The 20,838-nt window shown below is 50.3% G+C and overlaps 1 protein-coding gene across 2 annotated transcripts in view; it reads left to right on the top strand.

The window, feature by feature from the left end:
- The first annotated feature begins 66 nt into the window (after positions 1-66).
- Positions 67-20,838, top strand: part of HDLBP (high density lipoprotein binding protein) — a 43,358-nt gene continuing 22,586 nt past the window's right edge. Inside the window, exons 1-3 of one of the 2 annotated variants that reach the window (XM_065640579.1) lie at positions 67-175; positions 19,280-19,347; positions 19,893-20,005. In XM_065640579.1, coding sequence (XP_065496651.1) covers positions 19,930-20,005 — 76 coding nt within the window. In that variant the 5' untranslated portion in view covers positions 67-175; positions 19,280-19,347; positions 19,893-19,929. Of the gene's footprint in view, positions 176-15,250; positions 15,332-19,279; positions 19,348-19,892; positions 20,006-20,838 lie in introns of those variants that run through there. The other variant, XM_065640580.1, reaches the window with a different exon arrangement.

Here is a 20,838-nt window from a genome sequence, read left to right as displayed (position 1 = left end):
AGGGGCTGGTGCGCATGCGCCCGCTCCGTTCCCATAGCAACCCGCCGGCCAAGGGTACGTGGGGGAGGGACCACCCGTGTGTTGGTAGGTCACGCGTATCCCTCTGCTTCACCAAGATGGCGGCCGGCCCCTCGGCCTCGTACCCAGCATAGGCTTCGCTGCGGGCCTACTAGAGGTAAAGCCGGTCCCGGTGGCGCCGGCCTGTGCGGGAGGGCGACGGGGGATGGGGAGCGCCTCAGGTAAAGCGGGAGCGGGGCGCGGGCCCGGCCGTGCGCCCGGGCGGGTTCCGCTGCCTCCAACAAGATGGCGGCAGCAGAGAGACGGGCTCCGGGGGCGGAATGTCTAGCGAGCGCCCGGCTCCGCTCTATGGTCTCGGCCTCTCCCATTGGCGCGGGGTGGCCACGTGCCGCCGGGCCCCGAGCGACACGGGGCGCGGGGGGACGCGCTTCGCCGCCCCGGCCTCCCCCGGCAGCGGCCGCCCTGCCCTGCACTGCGTTGGCGGCGGGGAGCGCGGAGCGGACAAAAAAACCCATGAGTCATGGCCCCGCTTCCCCTCCCTCCGGCGGCCGCCCCCCCGCCAGGGGGCGTTCCCGAGCTGCCCCTGAGGGCACTGCCGCCTTCCCCACTTCCGGCGCGGCGTCACCTCCCGGTGTGCCGGGGCCCGGCCTGTGTGCCGGGGCCCGGCCTGTGTGCCGGGGCCCGGCCTGTGTGCCGGGGCCCGGCCTGTGTGCCGGGGCCCGGCCTGTGTGCCGGGGCCCGGCCTGTGTGCCGGGGCCCGGCCTGTGTGCCGGGGCCCGGCCTGTGTGCCGGGGCCCGGCCTGTGTGCCGGGGCCCGGCCTGTGTGCCGGGGCCCGGCCTGTGTGCCGGGGCCCGGCCTGTGTGCCGGGGCCCGGCCTGTGTGCCGGGGCCCGGCCTGTGTGCCGGGGCCCGGCCTGTGTGCCGGGGCCCGGCCTGCTCCGGACTCTCGGGGTTGGAGCTGCCGCCGGTGGCCCCGCAGGCCGGGGCTCTGGGAGAAGCGGTTGTGCCTCACCTGCGGCTCCGCAGGGAGATGACTCTGCGCGACGGTGGGGAAATTCTGCCTCTTCACCCACCTGTCTTGTGGTTTTGTTGCAGGTTATTTATAGAACACAATCCAGCAGTCGTGGGTTAAGTGCGGAGGGGTCATGATCCTTGGGCCCAGCGTGGCTGTAGCTAAAGCAGCTTGGCGTGTGATAACTTCCCATGCTGGCCTTCCCCAGACGGCGGGAAGGATTCCCGGCTGGATTCCCAATTCCTGCCCCTGAAAGATGAGAGGCAATAGAGCAGGTTGTGCTGGGAATGCTGGTAATAGCAACAACAGTTCACTCAGAACCAATGAGATGAGCCAAGGTCCTTGAATTCACGGCTCTAGTTTAGAATTTGAATCCAATCCACAGCTCAGTGAAGATTAGAGATGTTCACAGTCCCAAGGAGTTTGAAGGAGCCGCTTATTTTCCTGTACCGTTGTGTAATGACAGAGAAAATTCTGCACGTTGGTATGTGTTGAATTCCTTTATTGCATGCTTTTTGTTTAGTCAGGCAAATGAAGCAGCTGCCTGATGATTTAATCTCCATTTTTCCTATTGTTGCTGTCCAAATGCTACACAATTGTTTTCAGTTAAAAGACAATTTAACAGGTAGTGTAACAGCTTTTATTTTTTTCTTTTTTTCCTCCCAAACTAGACTGGAAAATGGTGTTTCAGGTATCGTTTTATAGGTGGATTGGATATTCTTCCCTCTGGCAGAGGAATATACCTCAGAGGCAAGACAGGAAAAGAAACTAACGTAATTTGTAGATATCACAGACACAGAATCACAGAATGTTAGGGATTGGAAGGGACCTCGAAAGATCATCTAGTCCAATCCCCCTGCCAGGGCAGGAAAACCTAGGTGAGATTACACAGGAAGGCGTCCAGGCGGGTTTTGAATGTCTCCAGAGAAGGAGAATCCACAACCTCCCTGGGCAGCCTGTTCCAGTGTTCCGTCACCCTCACTGAGAAGAAGTTTCTTCTCACATTTAAGTGGAACCTCTTGTGTTCCAGCTTGAACCCATTACCCCTTGTCTTACTGTTGGTTGTCACCGAGAAGAGCCTGGCTCCATCCTCCTGACACTCCCCCTTTCCATATTGATCCCCATGAATGAGGTCACCCCTCAGTCTCCTCTTCTCCAAGCTAAAGAGACCCAGCTCCCTCAGCCTTTCCTCACACGGGAGATGCTCCACTCCCTTAATCATCTTCGTGGCCCTGCGCTGGACTCTCTCCAGCAGTTCCCTGTCCTTCTGGAACTGAGGGGCCCAGAACTGGACACAATATTCCAGATGAGGTCTCACCAGGGCAGAGTAGAGGGGAAGGAGAACCTCTCTCGACCTACTAACCATCCCCCTTCTAATCCACCCCAGGATGCCATTGGCCTTCTTGGCCACAAGGGCACAGTGCTGGCTCATGGTCACCCTGCTGTCCACCAGGACCCCCAGGTCCCTTTCCCCTACGCTGCTCTCTAATAGGTCATTCCCCAACCTATACTGGAACCTGAGGTTGTTCCTGCCCGAATGTAAGATTCTACATTTTCCCTTGTTATATTTCATTAAATTTTTCCCCGCCCAACTCTCTAGCCTGTCCAGATCTTGCTGGATGGCAGCACAGCCCTCTGGCGTGTCAGCCACTCCTCCCAGCTTGGTGTCATCAGCAAACTTGCTGATAGTACACTCAATTCCCTCATCCAAGTCGTTGATGAATATATTGAATAGTAGTGGTCCCAGAACTGACCCTTGAGGGACTCCACTAGATACAGGCCTCCAACCAGACTCCGCCCCATTGATCACGACTCTCTGGCTTCTCTCCGTCAGCCAGTTTGCGGTCCACCTCACTACCCGATCATCCAGTCCACACTTCCTCAGTTTTGCCGTGAGGATGCTGTGGGAGACGGTGTCAAATGCTTTGCTGAAGTCAAGGTAGACCACATCCACTGCTCTGCCATCGTCAGTCCACCTTGTTATGTCTTCATAAAAGGCTATGGGGTTGGTCAAACACAACTTCCCCTTGGTGAAGCCATGTTGACTGTCCCTGATGACCCTCTTATCCTTGATATGTCTTAAGATGGCACCAAGGATAAGGTGTTCCATCACTTTTCCAGGGATGGAGGTGAGGCTGACCGGTCTATAGTTGCCCGGGTCCTCCTTCTTGCCCTTTTTGAAGACCGGAGTGACATTTGCTTTCCTCCAGTCCTCAGGCACCTCTCCCGTTTCCCAAGACTTGGCAAAGATGATGGAGAGTGGTCCAGCAATGACTTCAGCCATATGCATCTGCTAAAGCTCTATATCTCCAGCCCTTTGCCTGTTTAGATTTAAGCTGATAGAGAAAACAGTGTTCCTGTTTGTCCATTGATTTTTCATGCAGCATGGCCCAAATTGTGGGCAGGGCCACCTGCATGCTTAAGCCACGAAAAAAATTCAAGCTTTTCCTTCCAAAAAAGTCCACAATATTATAGTTTTTCACAAATCAGAGTGACAGGCACAGGAAGGGCTCTCGCTAGATGTGGATGTGGCAATATCTGAAGGCCGGTAAATGCAGAGTGGAAGAGCTTTGCCACTGCAGCAAGATACAGTAAGCCTAGATCATTCTCAAAAGACAGTTTTCTAAGTGGCTTCTAAGAAGCAGTTAAGAAATACTGCTCTGTGTTTGTCCTATAGAAATGGTTCTGGTGTTTCACTCCTGATATGGTGACACATACTCCTGTCTCCTCCTTTGTTGCAAGTTAAGCTGATTTCTTGTTGTCGTCTTTTTCTTCATCTCCCCCAATTCTGCCTGAAAAGGTGAAAATGTGATGACACTGCTGCTTATGTATTAAAGGTTATTATGTTCCTCACTTTTTCATTGGTCTGACTTCTCTAGACTGGGATGATCAGGGAAGAGATTTCCTTTCGATCTGGACTTGGAATATAACATTATCATTATGTTATGTAGCATAATGGCAATAATAGTAACTTATTTTTGGTAGGATGAGGGCAGTTGTTCTTAGTCAAGTAGCAAGTCTCTTTTTCCAGTTCACATTGAGCTGCTTCTGATGTTGTCCATTAGAAGAGAGATCTGTAACCTTGGATTTCCTAGCTGTTATCAGTGGAGAGCCACCCAAACAAGCCAGCCTGTGTGGTTTACACCTTTTCAAAGACAATTGGAATGTTTTATTGGTTACAGTACTTCAGCTGATACCGTCTTTCCCAAAACATACTCTTCCTTTTGCATGTAGAAGTGTGATAAGCTGCCAGAAGTGCACTTAGGACTGTGAGAATTTACGTAATTCACCTGGGTTACTACCAGTCAGATGCTTAGAGTAGTTGCCAGTGGCATTAAGTGTTCAAACTGAATGCAGGTGTGTGGTTGGAGAAGTTCATTCACCACGACTGGGAGGGCATCTGACAATTTGAGCCGTGAGTTTCTGTGGAATATCAGATTTGTGTGAAAACATCGCTGCTTTTTTTTTTTTTTTAAGTCACTCAAAAATGGTTCAACTTGGTTTTATATTCAAGAATTCTACAGATGGAAATCCTCAGACCTGTACTATGCAGGTCTTACAAAATGAACCTTAAAGCAAAACAGCAAGACTCTGGCAAGTGTCCTCATGAGTGTTTTGAAACTTCCAAGCAGTACAGATGGGGTCTGGAAATGCCTTTGCGCTCTCCTTGCCACCAGACAGAGAGAAATTGCAGATCAGGCAGTCCCGTCCTTAGCAGGAGCCCGAGCAGCGCCTGGCAGACACCGCAACAAGAAATACACGCCTTTTAGCACAATGACACCTCTCTGTAGTGTTACCCTTACGGAAATGCTGTTATACTCTTGACAAAGACACGCACCGCTGAAGAAATCACAACGGGTTTTTAAAGGGGGCTGGGAAAGGCATGTTTGCCCAGGGTGTAATGAGGGTAACTGGTCTAAGAGCACGTTACTGAGAGGCAAAGAGCCTCTAAAACTTCTGCAACATGGGTCTGTGCAAGAATTAAGTAGGTGTTACTTGTATTAAATGTAAGAACAGATAAAGAGGAGATGGGAAGGCAAAACCCAGCTGCAGGATTTGGCCTTTGTTCCTCTTCCTAATTACCCCAACCTTGCAAGAAGGGAGCATTGGGCTGTGTTGTAGAGCGTCCAGGGGTTTGCTAGTGGTTTTCTGGTTTGCTTATTGTTTTTGCTGGGGCTGTGGTCTAGAGGCTCTTGCAGCAGAATCCTTGTTCCCAGGAGGATGTGGTGTTTATTATGGGCTCTGGGGCTGCGGTTGGTGTGGAAGGGACAGCAGGGGAGCTCTGGGGCCACCAGAGCGGGTCTGTGGACCCTGAGCATTTGTGCTCTGCTTATTAAGGCAAGAGGCTAGTGTCCCAAGTTTGGGGCTTGTTTCAAGACCTCTTTTCACTTTAGAAATTCCTAGGTTTAGAAGAATAATTCTGGGTTACAGGCTTATCCTGGAATTATACCTGAGAGAATTCAGCATGTGGCTTTATATTTAGCTGTCCTTTAGCTTTAAAAGAAAGAAATCTGCTATTAAGATCTTGTGATTTACATTGCCATTGTAAATGGAGAAGTCCTGCATGCCTAGAAAATCTAATAACCTTTTTTTCACCATCTTCCTTCTCTGAGATCATGTTGCCTGTAGCTCTTGTGGTCTGACTTCAGCAGGAGAGAATCAGCTTGAAAAAAAGATGTATCAATAAACGAGGAGGAAAAGTTCTAGCCAAAGCAGGGGGGGAAAGCTGCTTTATTTAGAATATTTTAGGTGTATACAACACTTTGGGTTGCTAGAAGATGTGTTTAAGGTTTTAATTCTAACAAGGAAAAGTAGTCAGGCTGTGATGAGTGTTCTGGGTTTATTTTGTTTCATAAGAAACTTATGTATGTTAAAGCTGAAGTGGTTCTTTTTTCCTTGATTTAGGTGATCTTTGGTGTTTCTACTTACACAAGCTCTGGTGTTTTCCCAGCAGTCTCTCAGAAATACGAAATCCTTTCTAGCAGCTACCATATAATACAGACACTTCTCTTTGAACTTGCTGGTAGACTTCAGTTGTCTCTTACAATTCAGTTTTGCTGAATCTTGCATCTGGCAGAACTGTCAACTGGGCAGAAAAAACAGGGAGAAACCTGAGAGAAAAGATGGACCACAAAAGGCTCGGTTAGAGGAAATCGTCATGAGTTTAACTTGAATGGAAAAACAGCACTGGAAGAAGGGAAAGGCTTGGTTCAGTAGCTGTAAAACACCAAGAAATGATGATTCACAGGAAAAGTTTTGCCTTTGAGAGGATTGAATAGCACAGTAATATTCATGCGAACTCCCTTAAATGATGCTGTTTAATTTAATCGTAAAGTAAAATGGATTTTCTTGTTGACACAAAATGGAAGTAGTACCAGCTTCTCTTCCACTCAGCAGCACAGTCAGTATCTGCAACTGTTTTCCACCAAGAAAGAACCATTTGGGAAAAGGTTGGGGACGGAACTGATAGGTCGGGTTTTTTTTGGTTTTGTTTGGGGTTTTTTTAGCGTTAATGGAAGAAGAGAAAACAAGCACCCAAACAAAAACCCCAACAAACAGAATTGCACAAGTGACTTGCATAAAAGCATATATCCCAGCTCGGGGTGGTGCTGGTGACAGCATCTGCGTGCACACCTGGCCTGTTACCTGCACAAGAAATAGCCGTGATTGAAAATTTCTGCAAGCGAGTGCTGGTACAATGACAGTTGATACTCGTGTGCTGTAGCATTTCGTAGTCTGAGATCCTAGCGACTGGCTCGATTTTAAGGAGGATGGACCTGGAACCCTGTGGTGTTTTGACTATTCCTTTTCAGTGTGGAGCTGGCAGGACCCAGCTTGGCCCTGTGTTGTTGGGGTCTCCGTCAAAGCCCATAAAAGTGCTGTCTGACCCGTACATATCGGGACTCTGGTTTGGAAGGAAGTTTACCGGTATCATATCTCACGGTAACTGACATGAGGCAGGTATGGCAGGCTTTCATAAAGCTAACCTCTGGCATATTTTTCATTGGGGATTGGATAACTGGAATAGTCTTGCATCATTCAAAGGTCAGGCTTGGTTGAGAATTTTGGCACGTAGCATGGGCATTGCTCTCCTGTCCCTTTCCTCCCGTCCCTGCTAGTTTTGCTGGGCTGATATTTCAAAGGTTTTGCATTGGGTTGCCTGAAAAAGACCTTTTTTTTGTTTTAGAGGAACTCTGAACGCCTTGATGTCCATTGCTTAATTCGGGTGGTACAGCTTGCAGTAATACCACCTGCTGGTTCTCCCCCTGTTGTTTCAGTCTATCTATGTGTTTCTGGCACTGAGAATTAAACATGATATTTCGCAAAATAAACTATTTGCCAAGGATGAGGGACAAACAAAGTCTATGGCGGGCATGGGATGGATACGTGGGCCAGGTTAGGAAAAAGGAAGAGAGAAAGGATCGGAGTTAACGCAAGGAAGCCAGAGGGAGGGCAGGACCGTGGGACGTGGACTTGCCGCTGTTTGGAGCGGCCTTGGGCGAGGAGGAGGGTGTTTGTGTTTCCCCAGTGGGCACTGGGGGCTGTCTGGCCTCCCCTGCCCTTCCCAGGGCTTTTTGCTCTTTGCAAACCAGTCCCTGACTGGTTCCATTGCGCAGTAGAAAGTTGGCTGTTATCTCTGCTCAAGTGATAAAGCTGTTTGTAAACCTGCGGCAGAGCGGTTGAAAGGGAAGCCGAGAACAGGTCGTGGAGCAGGCAGAGTGAGAGTACAGATGGGAGTGTGTTATGGTTAGCCTGTTATTGCATACGCTTTTGTTTTCCAAAGGAATAAATACTTCAGCAGTTGGTATAGCCTGTGGGGATTTAGGTGCGTGGCCTTATAAGGACCGTTGGAATCTCTGGAGGAAGCAAGATGTGCATGTGTGACTGTTGCTTAAAAGCAGAGCTGGTTAAGTAGCACCAAGGAAACTTGAAGTTCTACACCTCCTCTCATAAATAGTTTCATGAAATTAAGATAGTGAGTTGATGGCTCTGTCGTGTCAGAGTTGTGGCTAAAAATGAGAGCAAGCAGTGAGTATTTAGAGAAGTTTAGAAGTTCTTGGAAACTTGAGAAATCCTAACCCCTCTGTTTGATTTGAAAACTTGTATTGCTCAGGTCACTAGTCTGTTAATCCAAAAGACAATAACAATGTGTGAGTGGAGGACTGTACAGCACAAGGTTTCAAAGCAAGAAACGTGTACCTAAAATGGCACATGTACCCTTCTAGTTCAGCCCAGAGATGAGCAGGGTGGGACTGCAAATGATTCGGTTATGAAAAGAGGTTTTAAGTGTAAAATAATATTATTTGTAACAATTATTGGAAATAGTTTTACTCGGAGTTCTCGCTATCTCTCTCTTCTTTCATAGCAGGCTTAGAGTGGCCTTGCAGATTTGGAAGAGAAGACCGTCTGGATTTTTCACTGTCAGTTTAGATCACCGTGATGTGATTCTGTCGAACACACCAAGAGCCTTTTGCTTGGCCTAGTAGAGATCAGGAATGAGTGTTTGTGGGTGTGTTGAGCCCCTGTTGCACGCGCTGTGAAAAGGGCAAAGGGAAGGTTGTGCTTCAACAGCAAGGGTCCTGTCGTCGCTTTTAACAAGTGGCAGTTGGAATCAGATATTTACTTTAATGCCTCTTCAGAGGAATTGTTGCCAAACTGAAGATTTTTTTTCCAATTTAAAATTGTTCCTTCCCTCTCCAAAGAAAGCACTAGCTTCCCTGCAAGTTTAATTATTTTATTCTTTGAGGGTTTTGTTTGTCATAAAAACTAACTCTTCTGAACCGTATTTTCAAGCTGCTTATTGTAACTGAAAGACAGAAGTAAAGAAAAAAAGATCTACAAAACTGGAGAGTCTTGTGTAGCCATGTGACCCAGGGAACTGGAACTCGGAGAAAAATTACCAGAGCGCATAGGAAGTTTATAAAAATGGAGCTCTGGCATTCTCTTAAGTCTTTGTTATCCAATAAACACCAGTAACTGAGGAATCTTTAAAATCTTTTAAGGAGCCATGAACAAACCTTGCTTAGGTTTTTCTGTACAATAGCTAGAATCAAAGTAGGCAAGCGAGATTAAATAAAAAACCCCAAACCAAACAAAGCATACAAAAATAACTGTCTGTTTATGGTTGCCATGCTTAAGTTGCAAATTGTCCCTGTCGCCCTGAAAAATGTCATTTGGGAGGTCGCATTTACTTTGCCACTTTTCTTTCCTTTTTTTTTTTTTCCATTTGCTCTGTATATTTACCTAATCGAGTGTGTGAACAAAGAAGTGGTTGTCATCTTTGTAAACTGCCATAAGCAGGTCCTTAAATTCTGCCCTGCGAAGCGTCAGCCTGCAAGTACCTGCCTAGGGCCTTGGGGAGCACGGTGATGCTTCCAAGCCAAGGGACACAATCAGCTTTGAATTTTCTATATATAGGATGGTTAATGTGAAAAAGGGTAAGTTCAGGGCTTTTAAGCCCCTTGCCTTTCCAAGCTACGTGGTATGTAGTGCGTGAGAGCTTCTGGCAACATCTCTAACAAAAAAAAAAAGCCAAACAAAAAACCCCACCTTGTCACATGTTCATTTTATATTGCAATTGCCAAGGGAGAGGGAACAAGAGACACTGAAAAGGTGAACAAAAAACTCCAACCTCGTAGCCAAAGGAGGGTGAAGCAAAAGTTTCCTTTTGAAGAGCGCGCAGGAAATAGTGTGCGCTTTGTTCTGCGGCGTCTACTCAAACCGCACTTCTTGGCTAACTGATATTGAACTGTGAGTGTCCGAGCTGGCTTTGGGAAGCCACTTTCAGCTTAGTTGTTTGTGGGAGATTTGTTCTGCAGTGCAGGTGGGACAGAGAGCAGTGCTGCAGCTCCCTCCGAAAGCACCTGCGGATGATGAGCACGCGGTGTGGTGGTAATTGAAATTAAAAAGCAAGTTCAGATCTGCATAAAGAGCCCAAATTGAAAGGAAAGGTTCCGACTGCAAGTAAGAAACCTCGTTCGCTGTTAGGATAGTCAGATATTGGAATGGGTTGCCCAGAAAGCTTGTGCAGCTCTGAAAGTTCTCAAGACCTTCTGAAGAAAGCCCTGAATGCCCTGGTCTGACCCTGCGTGGTGCAGGAGGTCGAGCTGGACGCCCCAGAGACTCGGACCTCCAACGTTTCTTTCACTTCTGCTGCCCCGTGCTGTTCCCACTCTCCAGTCAACCTGTTGGGAATCTTTGTTTTCCAAACCTGGGTTCCCATTGGGTCAAGTCCATGTTTTGCTTCATTGTGAAACTCCAAAGCAACACAGGAAGATACTTTATTTCACTTTGTCCGTCATGGTTAAAAAATATTCCTTTTCAAAGTCTTTATTGGCTCCCCAAGGCCGAGAACCTGAAATTTGCTTCTATTTGACAACCTTTACAATTGCTAAATTTGCCTGTAACCCTGTCTGAAATCCAGGTGGGAAATTCACCTTGGTCATTTTTGGTCTGAATGTGTTACTTTTGTTTTAATCTCATTCCATTTTATCTATTCCACTTTATCTTGGTTATGTGGAATCCTAACTTCTCCTGAAAGCCAAGTTTGTATTAAATAATCAGATTTCTCTCCCAGCGTCAGTGGAAGTACGGACTCTGAGCTGCCCTCTGTGGCTTCCTTTTGCTTTGCATTTGGGTTGATTTTATTAAACTATCCATTGACTTTGTTCCACATCTCTGAAATGGCATTTATTTTGTCATAGCACCTGGCGTCCAAGGATCACAGCTTTCTGAACAACCTGAAATGAAATAATGAGTCCACAGAGTAAACCAAGACTGCTGCGTGTGCACAGCCGGGGCAACCGAGAGAATTTCACTGGTCGCTTCATCAAATTGGCAGCAAAACTAAGAGTAGAGCTCGAGTCTCTTGACTGGTTTATCTGCATTGACCACTGAATCTCATTTTCTCGCAGTGTCTCTGTGTAAAAAATGCATATCTACCCCTTACCCCGTAGCTTTTCCTCTCTCTGCAGTCAGATAGCTCAAAGCTACTTATTCACGCTAGAACTCTGTCCACACCAGTAAGTTGCTCCTGTTCTTCCTACCTGTTTTGCTTGCTCCTTTTTATAGAGCGCCCTGTGACAGTCTAGGAAGGGCAGTGGATATATTGTTTGCTAGCTGACAGTTACATAGTTTTATTGTTAGGGTGCCAGGAAAGAAATAAGTCATTTAAACAACCATTTGGCCTGAGCAGCCTGCTGAGGTTAGCCACCTTCCTTCGAAGTCTGGTCAGCTTTTCTGCTTGTGCAAGAGAACTGCCCTTGACAAACAATGTTGGTTTACCAGGAGAAAGGCAAGTGGTGTTGCACTCCTGTGGGACCCCTTATTTCTACCACCTGGGTCTCATGAGACAAACACATGTAACATCTCACGTTTCTTCCACCTCCCTCCCTTCTTCACAACATGACTAAATGGTTGGAGTTGAGCTTATTATCTAGGCTTGGGTAGACTTTTCTCTTTCTAGCAGCAGTTCTGTCCTCGGGTGTTCACAGTGAGCCTCTGGAGATGGTGAGCTTGCATTAAGGCAGAATTTAGCCTGCAGAATCATTTCTTCCTGGTACTGATGTGTGAATGGAGAAGAGAGGTGCCTGACTTGCACATCCCTGGGAGTTTCCTTCCTCATGGCAAATAAAGAAAATCTGGTCTCAAAGTCACTGAGCCATAAGCAACATGGACTCATATTCAACTGTTTTTTGTGATGAAACTTTTTTGATTCTCTTAGCAGAGTGATCTATATAATGCAACCCTTAATTTTTATTTAATAGAAGCTTTCCTGTAGAAAGAAAAACATCCTATTGAAAGATCCCTCGGCAAGCCGTAGTGATAGCTTTAGAGCCAATAACATCTTCCTTGCTTTGACTGAGAACTCAGGTACTTGCTGATATGCAAGTGCCCTGTGTCCTGAATCCTCTTCCGCTGGTTTTTCTAGTATGATGGGAAGGATTCCCCCAGCCCCTTTTCTTGTCATGCCGCTGGTGAAGTATGTGCTGAGATACTTTCAGGGGCAGTTCTTTTGTGGTGTTCTCTGGCTTCAGTGTGTGGGATAAGCACCCAGAGTACAAAAAGGGTGCTTATTTGTAGAGTTTTGGAAATTTGGAGTTATATTTAACAGGAAATAAAGTCACAGCACACACTTTGGAGCATACTTGGCTTGCTTTCCAAATAAGGCTTGCAGTTTCTGGCAGGAAAAATAGGGATCTCTTATAAGAACAGAAAATAAGAACAGGCTAGAAGAAATCCTTTGCAAAATCCTAGCTCAGCTGAGGGTGACCGTGCCAGGAAAGACCAACCTTTTTGTGGTCTTTGCTCCAGTGATTTAAGGAGCTGCAAGTTTCCTCTCTCTTCCTTAGGAGTCCTGGGGTGGTGTGATTATGGAAAGCTTCTTAACTCCTCAACCTTTGCTTTCATACTGGTGAACATGTGTTCCAAAAAACCAAACCTGTTCACTGTTAGTTTTATCTCTGTGCACATTCCATATTTTTGCTGGTCTCATTTGTGTGTCCTCTCTCCAACTGGTGATACAAGCTGCCAATTTGATAAGCTGTGGAAACTACATATTGCCCAAGCGTTCACCCTTTCTGTCTCACATTGGTGCTCTTTTTGCGAGGCTTTCTTTTCAGTTGTTTTCCAAAGTCATGAAACCAGGATCTGTTGTAATGCTGCCAAAATACGGGATGATAGAGGGAGAGGGGCAGGTTATTGTTTGTCAAGGGGTTGGGTACCTTCCTCCGTCTCCCTTCTCCTCAGCTACCAAAAATTCCTATGCCTGGCTTCTTGAGGAGTCGTTTTACACGCATCTCCATGGGTTTATTTTTTTTCTTATTTTTTTGATGTGGGGTTGCACTCATGGACAAGTAGACAGCACAGGCACAAAGGCCTTACTGAAGAAGAGGGACAGGGTGGGACATGAATGGTTAATGTTGTGCTGACAGGTTGAAACAGGCCTCCTAGCATCCTCTCAATGTGCTTTTATCCGCACGCAGGACACTTTTGTACTTAATGTGGGAGGAAAAGTGAGCTCTCTCCACACTACCCTCTTCCCCTGTGGCAGATCTTCCTCTAAGGAGAACGGCCTGTGACAGGTTTTCTTCAGCAGAAATTGTGATTTGAGGGTGGCCGCAGTGAGGTGCTCCGGTGACTCCCTGGCAGGCTTCCCTCCCAGCCCTTGCAGCTGCAAATAAAGGAAGAGCTGCAGAAACACGTGGGGAAGATCCCTCTTAACAGTCCCGGAGAGGAAGCTGTGATTAAAAACCAGAAATCTGTAATGTCTCAGCAACCCCAGTGACTGCAGCAGCATTACGTACAGTTGTCCTGTGGGCACAAGGCAGCATGTCCCCACAGAGAGCCCTGCTGAACCAGCTAATGAGAGGGAGTTGAGAGAGAAGGATGTTGGTGTGTCAGTGAGATGCTCTAGTCTGGGGGTTGTGATGCTCCTCTGGTCCCCCGGCACAGGGCAAGGCAGTACTTACCCTTGCCGGAGTTAATTGGACACAGCGAAGTTGGAGCATTGAAAGGAGGCTGCTTGCTTTGTGCTGGGGAGATAAACACGAGGGAGTGAAAGCACCAGAGCTCACCGTGCACCTCTAGCAAGGTTCAGGGCACTGGGCTCCACGTCCCACATTACAGCCCCTGGAAGCAGAAGTGTCCGAAGTCTGGAGGTGCTGTGTTTTGTGCAGGTCCCTCAAGCTCTGCCTCTGGCTGGGTCGGCACCAGCCTGCTAGCGTGTGCTGTGCAGGGTGCTGCTGGCATCCACAGCCTTGACGTGTTTTTTCGGAGGAGCTTGAGCCAGCTCTTGGAGCATATATGACGTGGCAGCAGCGGCCGCTGCCTTTCTGTGCGGCAGCCTCGTGCTCAGAGCAGCGTCCCTGCGTCCTCGCAAAGACCGACGGACTTTTTGAGGAGAGGCTGGAGCGGGGGAGATGGGTCATTGTGGTGCCTGGGCAGTGTGTGAACTCTTGATGATTGTTTTTCTCCCTTTAACATACTTGCTGATTTCACCCACAAGTACGTTTTTATTTACAGTGATAAATTGTGTCAAAAAGTTCAAGTGCTTTAATGATAACCGCCCACCCACAGGATCAACAGAGCAAAACTGGAGAAAGCTCCTACTCTTGTTCAATAATACTCAGCAATCATGATTTTACTGAAGGCTAAATACCATCCATGTTTCCATAAATACATCACATGAATGCCTCTAAAAATTACCGTATGTAATCAAAAGCAGTTATTCCAAAAACCTTGAATTTCTCTGGTCAGAGCTCCGCAAAGCAGGTTCTTGCATTTAGTTTGTCGTGGTCGAGGAGAGAGCAGGGCGTGAATGAGTAAACCAGTCACTAAACACAAGTTATGAATGATGAGGAAAATTAATCCTGTGTAGGAAAATGGGCAGAGACTGAGCTAATGCAAAAATCAGTTCAAATTCCATGTATTTTTACACTGATGTGACTTTTTTTTCCCTCAGTTTCCTGAGGGTGCAGGACTAATAATTAAAAACATCTATATTGCACAAACTTTAATAAACATCTTCTCTGCTGGAAAGGCGAGTATTCTGCTTGCTGGCTTGCCTTTCCCATCCTACACTCTTTTCCAAATTAGAGATTGGAGTAAGTAGAGGGTCTCTTTTGGGATGGGGAGGGGAATTTTTTTTTTTTTTTTTTTTTTGGTAATCTAACCTTGCCCTTCTTCTGTCTGCAACTGCAGCATCAGGTACCTGCTGCTTTGGCACAGGCTCTGCAGGAGGAGGAGGAATGCCCGGCCCTCTGGGGCCTGCAGCCTCAGCGTCTCCCTGCACCTGTGGGCTGGAGCAGAAGCCCCGGGTGTTTGCCGTGCTCCGGTTTAAGACTCACCGGGGCCCTCGGGAGCCGCTCTAGCTCGCTAACCCAGCGTGAAACCGGCCTCAGCCAAAACGAGTCGGTAATGCTCATCTGTGGGGAGCTGAAGTGACTCCCGGGACTCGGTTCTGCAGCAGCTCTGGCCCTCGCGTCCCCCGGAGCCGCCGGCTCACGGGTGGGAGCCGCTTTCTGCGCGCCGGTGCGGTGTGCGGGGGAAGGCGGCCGGGGCTTGCTGGCGGGGGGAAGCCCCGCGGGCCGGGCTGCGCTCTGCTCCGCCGCGGCGGGGCGGCCCCGGTGGCGCGGGGCACGCGTGGCGGGCCGGCCCCGCCGGGAAGGGGCATGTCCCGCTGACGTGCGGGCCGGGGATTGGCAGCGGCCCGGCCTATATAGGCGCCGGGGCGGGCGCCGCGCCGCTCTCCCAGGAGCGCTCCGGTTCTCCAGCAGGGCGGGCGAGCGGGCACCGGCCGGAGTGAGTCACGGGGGCGGCCCCTCCATCGCGGTGCCGACGTGGAGGCTGGCGGGGCGGGGGAGGCGGCCCGGCCCGGCGCGGCCTCGCTTCCTCCCCCTGGGCACCGACGTGTCGGCGCCGCCGGGAAACTCCGGGCCAACTTCCCGCCGGCCGGGCCGGGCAAAGTCCGGCGGGGGCCGACTCGGAAAACGGGGCACTCGGGGCAGCCAACGGCGGGAGCTGGGGGGGGCGCTGCGGGCCCGGCGGCGCGGCCTCGGCCGGTGCGAACGCGGCTGTGCCGGCCGGTAGCGCCGGCCCGGGCTGATGGGGCCCGCTGGGCCCCGCTGGGTGCGCGGGGAGGGGCGGCCCGAGCCGGCGCGGTCCCTCTCGCCGGGAGGAGCGGGGCAGCGGCGCGGGTCGAGGCGGCTCCACGTCGTTCCCCGGCGGCCGGAGGGTTTGCGGCTCGTACGAGCCAAAACGGTCGGCGGCGGGCGTTCGTCCAGCGCCGGATCAGCCCACGGAGCGCCGGCGGCGGGCAGCCCTGCCCCGGGTCCTGCCGTGACCGGAGGGGCGAGCGCCCCAGCCCCGCTCCCTGCGCCGCCGGGGGAGACGAGCGGCCGTCGGGAAGGTGCGAATGCCGAGCTCGCTGCCGCCACCGGCGGCTTCCCGGCGGCTGCGGAGCCGTGCTCGGGGGCTGTCACCGGGCTCCCGCGGGACCACCTTTCCCCCGCTTGCGTGACGCGGCCGCCCCCGGGCTGCACTCCGGAGGGCCGCGCCGGGCCGGCGCTGCCGCAGCCCCCGCCGTGCTGCCGGGCCCGGGCGGCGCCCCCGTCCCGCGCGGTGACAGCGGGGCCCGGCCGGGCCCTTTAAGGGCGCCGCCCCGCCCCCGGTGCCGGCAGTGCTGAGGTGGCGCTGGCGGCGCCGCCCGCCCCGGCCTGGCCTGGCCCGCGGGGCCCGGCGGGGGGAAGCGGCCGGCAGCTCCCCGCCTGCCCCCCGCCGCGCCGCCCGTGCCCGTGGTCCCTGGGGCCGCTGCCCCTCGCGGTGCGCGGCCGTGGGAGCCCGGCCCTGGTGAGAAGCAGCACCGGGGCCTGTCCCGCTCGGGGCTGCACAGGAGGACGCAGGTTCTCGTGTGCTGGGCAGGCAAAGAACAGCTTCTGTCCGAGGGTGAGGGCAGGCGGTGACGGCGGGTCATGGCGTTAATGGAAGAGTAGACACAGGGGACAGGTCAGGTGTGAGCCTGGCTGTGTCTCATAAGGCACCGGGTGTACTGAGTCAGGAATCGGTGCGAAGGGAAAGACGCTGTCCTGCCACACGGCAGCTGTCTGCCTGTGTGACCCTCCAAAACGCAGGGGCCTTGGCCTTTGGTGTCTGGGAGAGCCGGTCGGTTTTCGGAAAGCAAGCGTTTTCATGTGTGACCACTCATCTACCAAGAGCTCACCCTGCCCTGCTGGGTGTCTGACAGAGCACAGCGGATGCCCCAACCAGCCCAGCCCTGTTGCTGGGTGCGATCCTAGCTGCATCTGATTTTAATTACCTCCATTAAAAAATGCTAATATTGTTATTAAATATAGTTTTAAGTAACACGTAACTGATATTCCTGTCCACAAGTACTGATCGTATTGGCAGTGTAGCTCATGGCTTTGCTTTTGCTTCTCTTCGTACAGATGTTTCCCGTGTGGTTAGGTCTGGCCATTGCTGGAGGTTATTTTTAGGGTGATTTCATTCTCTTTATTTTAAGCACGATCTAGACTTCTGAAACTTCTTTTGGCACACAAAGCCGGTGCTACAGACGGTGTATGAACTAGGCAGTTTAAAACCTGTTGACCCAGTCAGCCACATGCTAGCATGACATAGCTGTAACCTTAGTTTCAAAACCTCAAGTGGGAAGTCAAGGAGGTGTAGACTCCAAATGCAATGCCTAAGCCCCTGGTTTTGACATTACATTTAAAATACCGTTCTGATGGCCGCCTCCAATTTTGGCCGGAGATGAATCCCTGAGGCCTGTGATATACCAGATGTTTGAGGTTACTGGAGAAGAAGAGCATTTCTTCTTAGCTTGCTGTATGGGTGACGAAGCAGAAATTCATACAGAGAAATGTTGCCCTTAGATGTCTCTTTGAATGTCTAGCTCTTCTCTGAGATGGAGGCTTCACAGAAGATCTCTGCAGCTGGTCTGGACACGGTGAAACCAGCAGCTGTGCCTTGAGGTCGCGGCTTGCAGGCAGGCGCTATATTGGGTGTTGTTCACTGGCATCTCATTCTTACCCTCCTCTAAGGAGCAGAGCATGTGCAAGATGAGCCAGGTGGTGCTTTCCTGAGAAATGAGAGTTACAAGCACATCCATACTGTTAGCAAGGCTGCAGCCAGACCCTGGCAGCTGTTCGTGATGTCTAGAATGCTTCTCGCTCCTGCCATCGTTCCTGTTTGCAGCTTCTGTGAGGTGGTGGCCGCCTCCATAGCGATCCAAGGGGCCGCAGGAGCCAACGGCCAAGTCTGCAGGCCCCGCTGAAATAGCCTGGGACAGGTGCCATACCACTAACGCTTTCCTTGGTTCTGCAGCAGTCATGTACCACGGACACGTAACCATGTGTTACACCACGGTATAACCATGGACAGTGAGAAGAACTTGGATATTTCTCTGAGATTAGGTTACGAGCCACCCTTTTGTGTACAGCAGCAAATGCCTCGCAGAGCCTCCGCACGCTGCATGCTGTGCTTCGGACAGCACGGCCGGCTGCGTGTGCCTGCCACCTCCTAGGAGCAGATCTTTACAGGATTAATTGCAACATTAGCTCTGCAGGCGGTGTTGCCTTGCACCTGATAAGAAACGTGTTGAAGTAGGAGAAAAGATTCTGGACTTCGCTGGGGCACAGATGGGGCCTGTATGGCCCAGTTGCATCACTTTTTCTTTTCCTTCTGACTCTGTCGCTTTCCCATACTGTGTCACAACATAAGCGCGGTGTGAGACGCCGCGTCAGTGACGCTGTGTTTTTTGGGAGCCTTTTCTGGTGCATTGGGAGGTCAGAAATGGCAACTGTGAGTTCACTGAGAAGTGTCCGAGCAGCACTGTGTGCGAGCGGCCGCTCGTCCCACGAGCAGTCAGAGGCACTGGGTTTTAGGACGGTACAAGAGCACGTGTGGCTGCCAGGGAGGCTCCAGGGCTGAGGAACTGTTGTACGTCTGGCAGAGCATGTACTGTACCAGCTTCTACATTTTTACTTAGTTTCCTAAACGCTTTCTCAGTAAATCTGCAGATCCAGGTACAGGAGATGTACAGCTCCCACCGACAGAGTATTTTTTTTTTCCTCGTTCCATCTTGTGTACGTGTTTAAAGTAGTACATATAAAACAATGTGGGGTTTTTTCTTCCGACTTGCAGACTTAGGCCTGGAGACAGAGTTCAGTGCCTGGTACATGATCTTATTACAATAAAAAAATGAAGAGGTGGACTGGCCAGCAGCTGTGTGTTGCTAGCCCTGAGTGTTTGCCTTAGTTTGTGAGGACGTCTGTGTTGATTCACCCAAGCTCCACTAAACTACATTCCTAACTTCTGACTGATGGCAGTGGTGTTGGCAGGTTTTCAGGCTGTTAGTTTCCTCTGACTAGATGTTGATGCTCTTGCTTGCAACCCTGAAATTTCATGTCTATCTTGCACATCTGTTATTAATTGACTATTTTTGCCTGATACTGGATGGCTGCTCTTGTAGCCAGTGTGATGAAAGAGTAGCTACCCCGGGCTTCCTGCTGTGAAGTTTAAGTAAATAGTGGTGTTGCTGTAGCTCTAGTGAAACATGACAGGTAAAGCATGGTGACATGTGACTCAGTCTGAGTAAATTCTGGAGAGGGTGCAAGTTTTAAACACAGTACAAGCATTGCTCTTTTGAAAGTTACAGTAACGGGGGTGTCATATTTTGCTGTTGTCTTGGAGCAGTCACATAAATATTTTTTTTTCTTTTTTTTTCCTATGAAGCAAAAGCTGGCAGGCTGACAAACGGGCAGCTTACAGGACGGACTCTCTGGCTACTGACCATTTAGCTGGTAAGTTCTTATTTTGGGAGAGCCAAAGATCTTGCTGTTGCTGAGCTTGCTTATCAGAGTGGCTTTCTGAGTGTATCTGTAAGTCAGCAAGGAGTTCAGGCACCTAAATAAGTCTTTTTCAGGAGGAAGCAGCATCCAGGGCCCTTTTTGTTTTCTTTGCAGGGTTATACAATGGTCTTGGACTGACTGTCCAGACCTTCAGATACTCATTTTAAAATTGCACACCATTACTAACTGACAGATTAATTAAAATAGGCTTTAACAACTTTTGCTGTCCCCCTTTCCAGTAACCTTCTTGGCTTGAACATCCTCTGCCTCCTTAATGAGGAGCTCTGGTTTTGGTGACCACTTTGCTGTGAGGAAATATCCCCTCGGAATTCCTGTCTGTTCCACAAGAGAGCTGGGTAGCTGACTGGCACCGTAGGTGCTTTTCAAGAGGCTGACACTGGAACGGTGCTCAGTAACACATACTTTGTCTTCCTGGAGTGACTTCTGTGCATCTCGAATGGTGTTGGTAATAGTGCTGCCGCCTTTGTCTCTTCCAGTGGCATACCCGGATTGTGTGTGGGTGGGAAGTCGACAATGAGCTCCGTGGCAGTTTTGACCCAGGAGAGCTTCGCTGAACACCGCAGCGGCCTGGCTCAGCAGCAGGTGAAAGGTGAGAAAACACAGCTGGGTTCCTGTGATGTGCCCCTAAATACAGACTGCACAGGCGAGGTTCCTTGCTGTTACCCAAGCTCACTCCACATGTCTGTTCCCCACAAGTGTGCAGACATTACATTCTCCATTCCTAGACTGGTGGCGCACCAAACTCTGGCTTACCAGCACCACCAGCAGCATAGTGGTGATGCTGTGCAGGGCCAGGAGGAGGCAAACCCCAGACCTCCACAGAGCTCTGGTTGCAGTGCCATCAGCCATGGGACAGGGCATTGGGCTACAAGAGAGTCTCGTGGGATCAGTGTATTGGGCTGGCATCTCCTTCCCTTGCTCAGCCATGTGCTGGGGAAAGTCGGTATAACGGTATTAACTGACTCACTGATGAGTTTCGGCACCCATCCTCCAGCTGTGAGCTGGCCCACATGGCACCAGCCCAGTGCACAACTGAGTCAAACATGAGGTACAGGCTTTCCCTGGACTCTGCCCTAACTGTAACGCTTCTCTCTGCCTTCCTCCAGGGCATTTGTCTGTCTTATCACCTTTTGACCCGCAGCCTTACTCTGTTCCTTTCACTTCCTTCTGCCCAGCCTGTTCTCCCCCAATTAAGCCCCTCTTGACAAAGCTGGGGGTAATGTGCTGTTTGCTGACACCGTTCACTTGCATGTTCACTTCCTGCATCCATAGTGCCTGCTCAGACAAGGCTGGTTGTTCATGGCATCTACTGCAGCCTGTGCTTTGCTGAGGTCAGTTGTGCTCCAGACTTGGCTGCTCCACAAGCATAACCGTAATAGGATTAATAGCAGTGCCCAAGTCATTTGCTCTCCATTGTTAGCG

This window comes from Caloenas nicobarica, chromosome 8 (genome assembly GCF_036013445.1).
Source record: "Caloenas nicobarica isolate bCalNic1 chromosome 8, bCalNic1.hap1, whole genome shotgun sequence".
In the NCBI taxonomy this organism is placed as follows: Eukaryota; Metazoa; Chordata; class Aves; order Columbiformes; family Columbidae; genus Caloenas; species Caloenas nicobarica.
The sequence above is the reverse complement of the archived record's forward strand: the minus strand, read 5'-3'. Positions and strand labels throughout refer to the sequence as shown.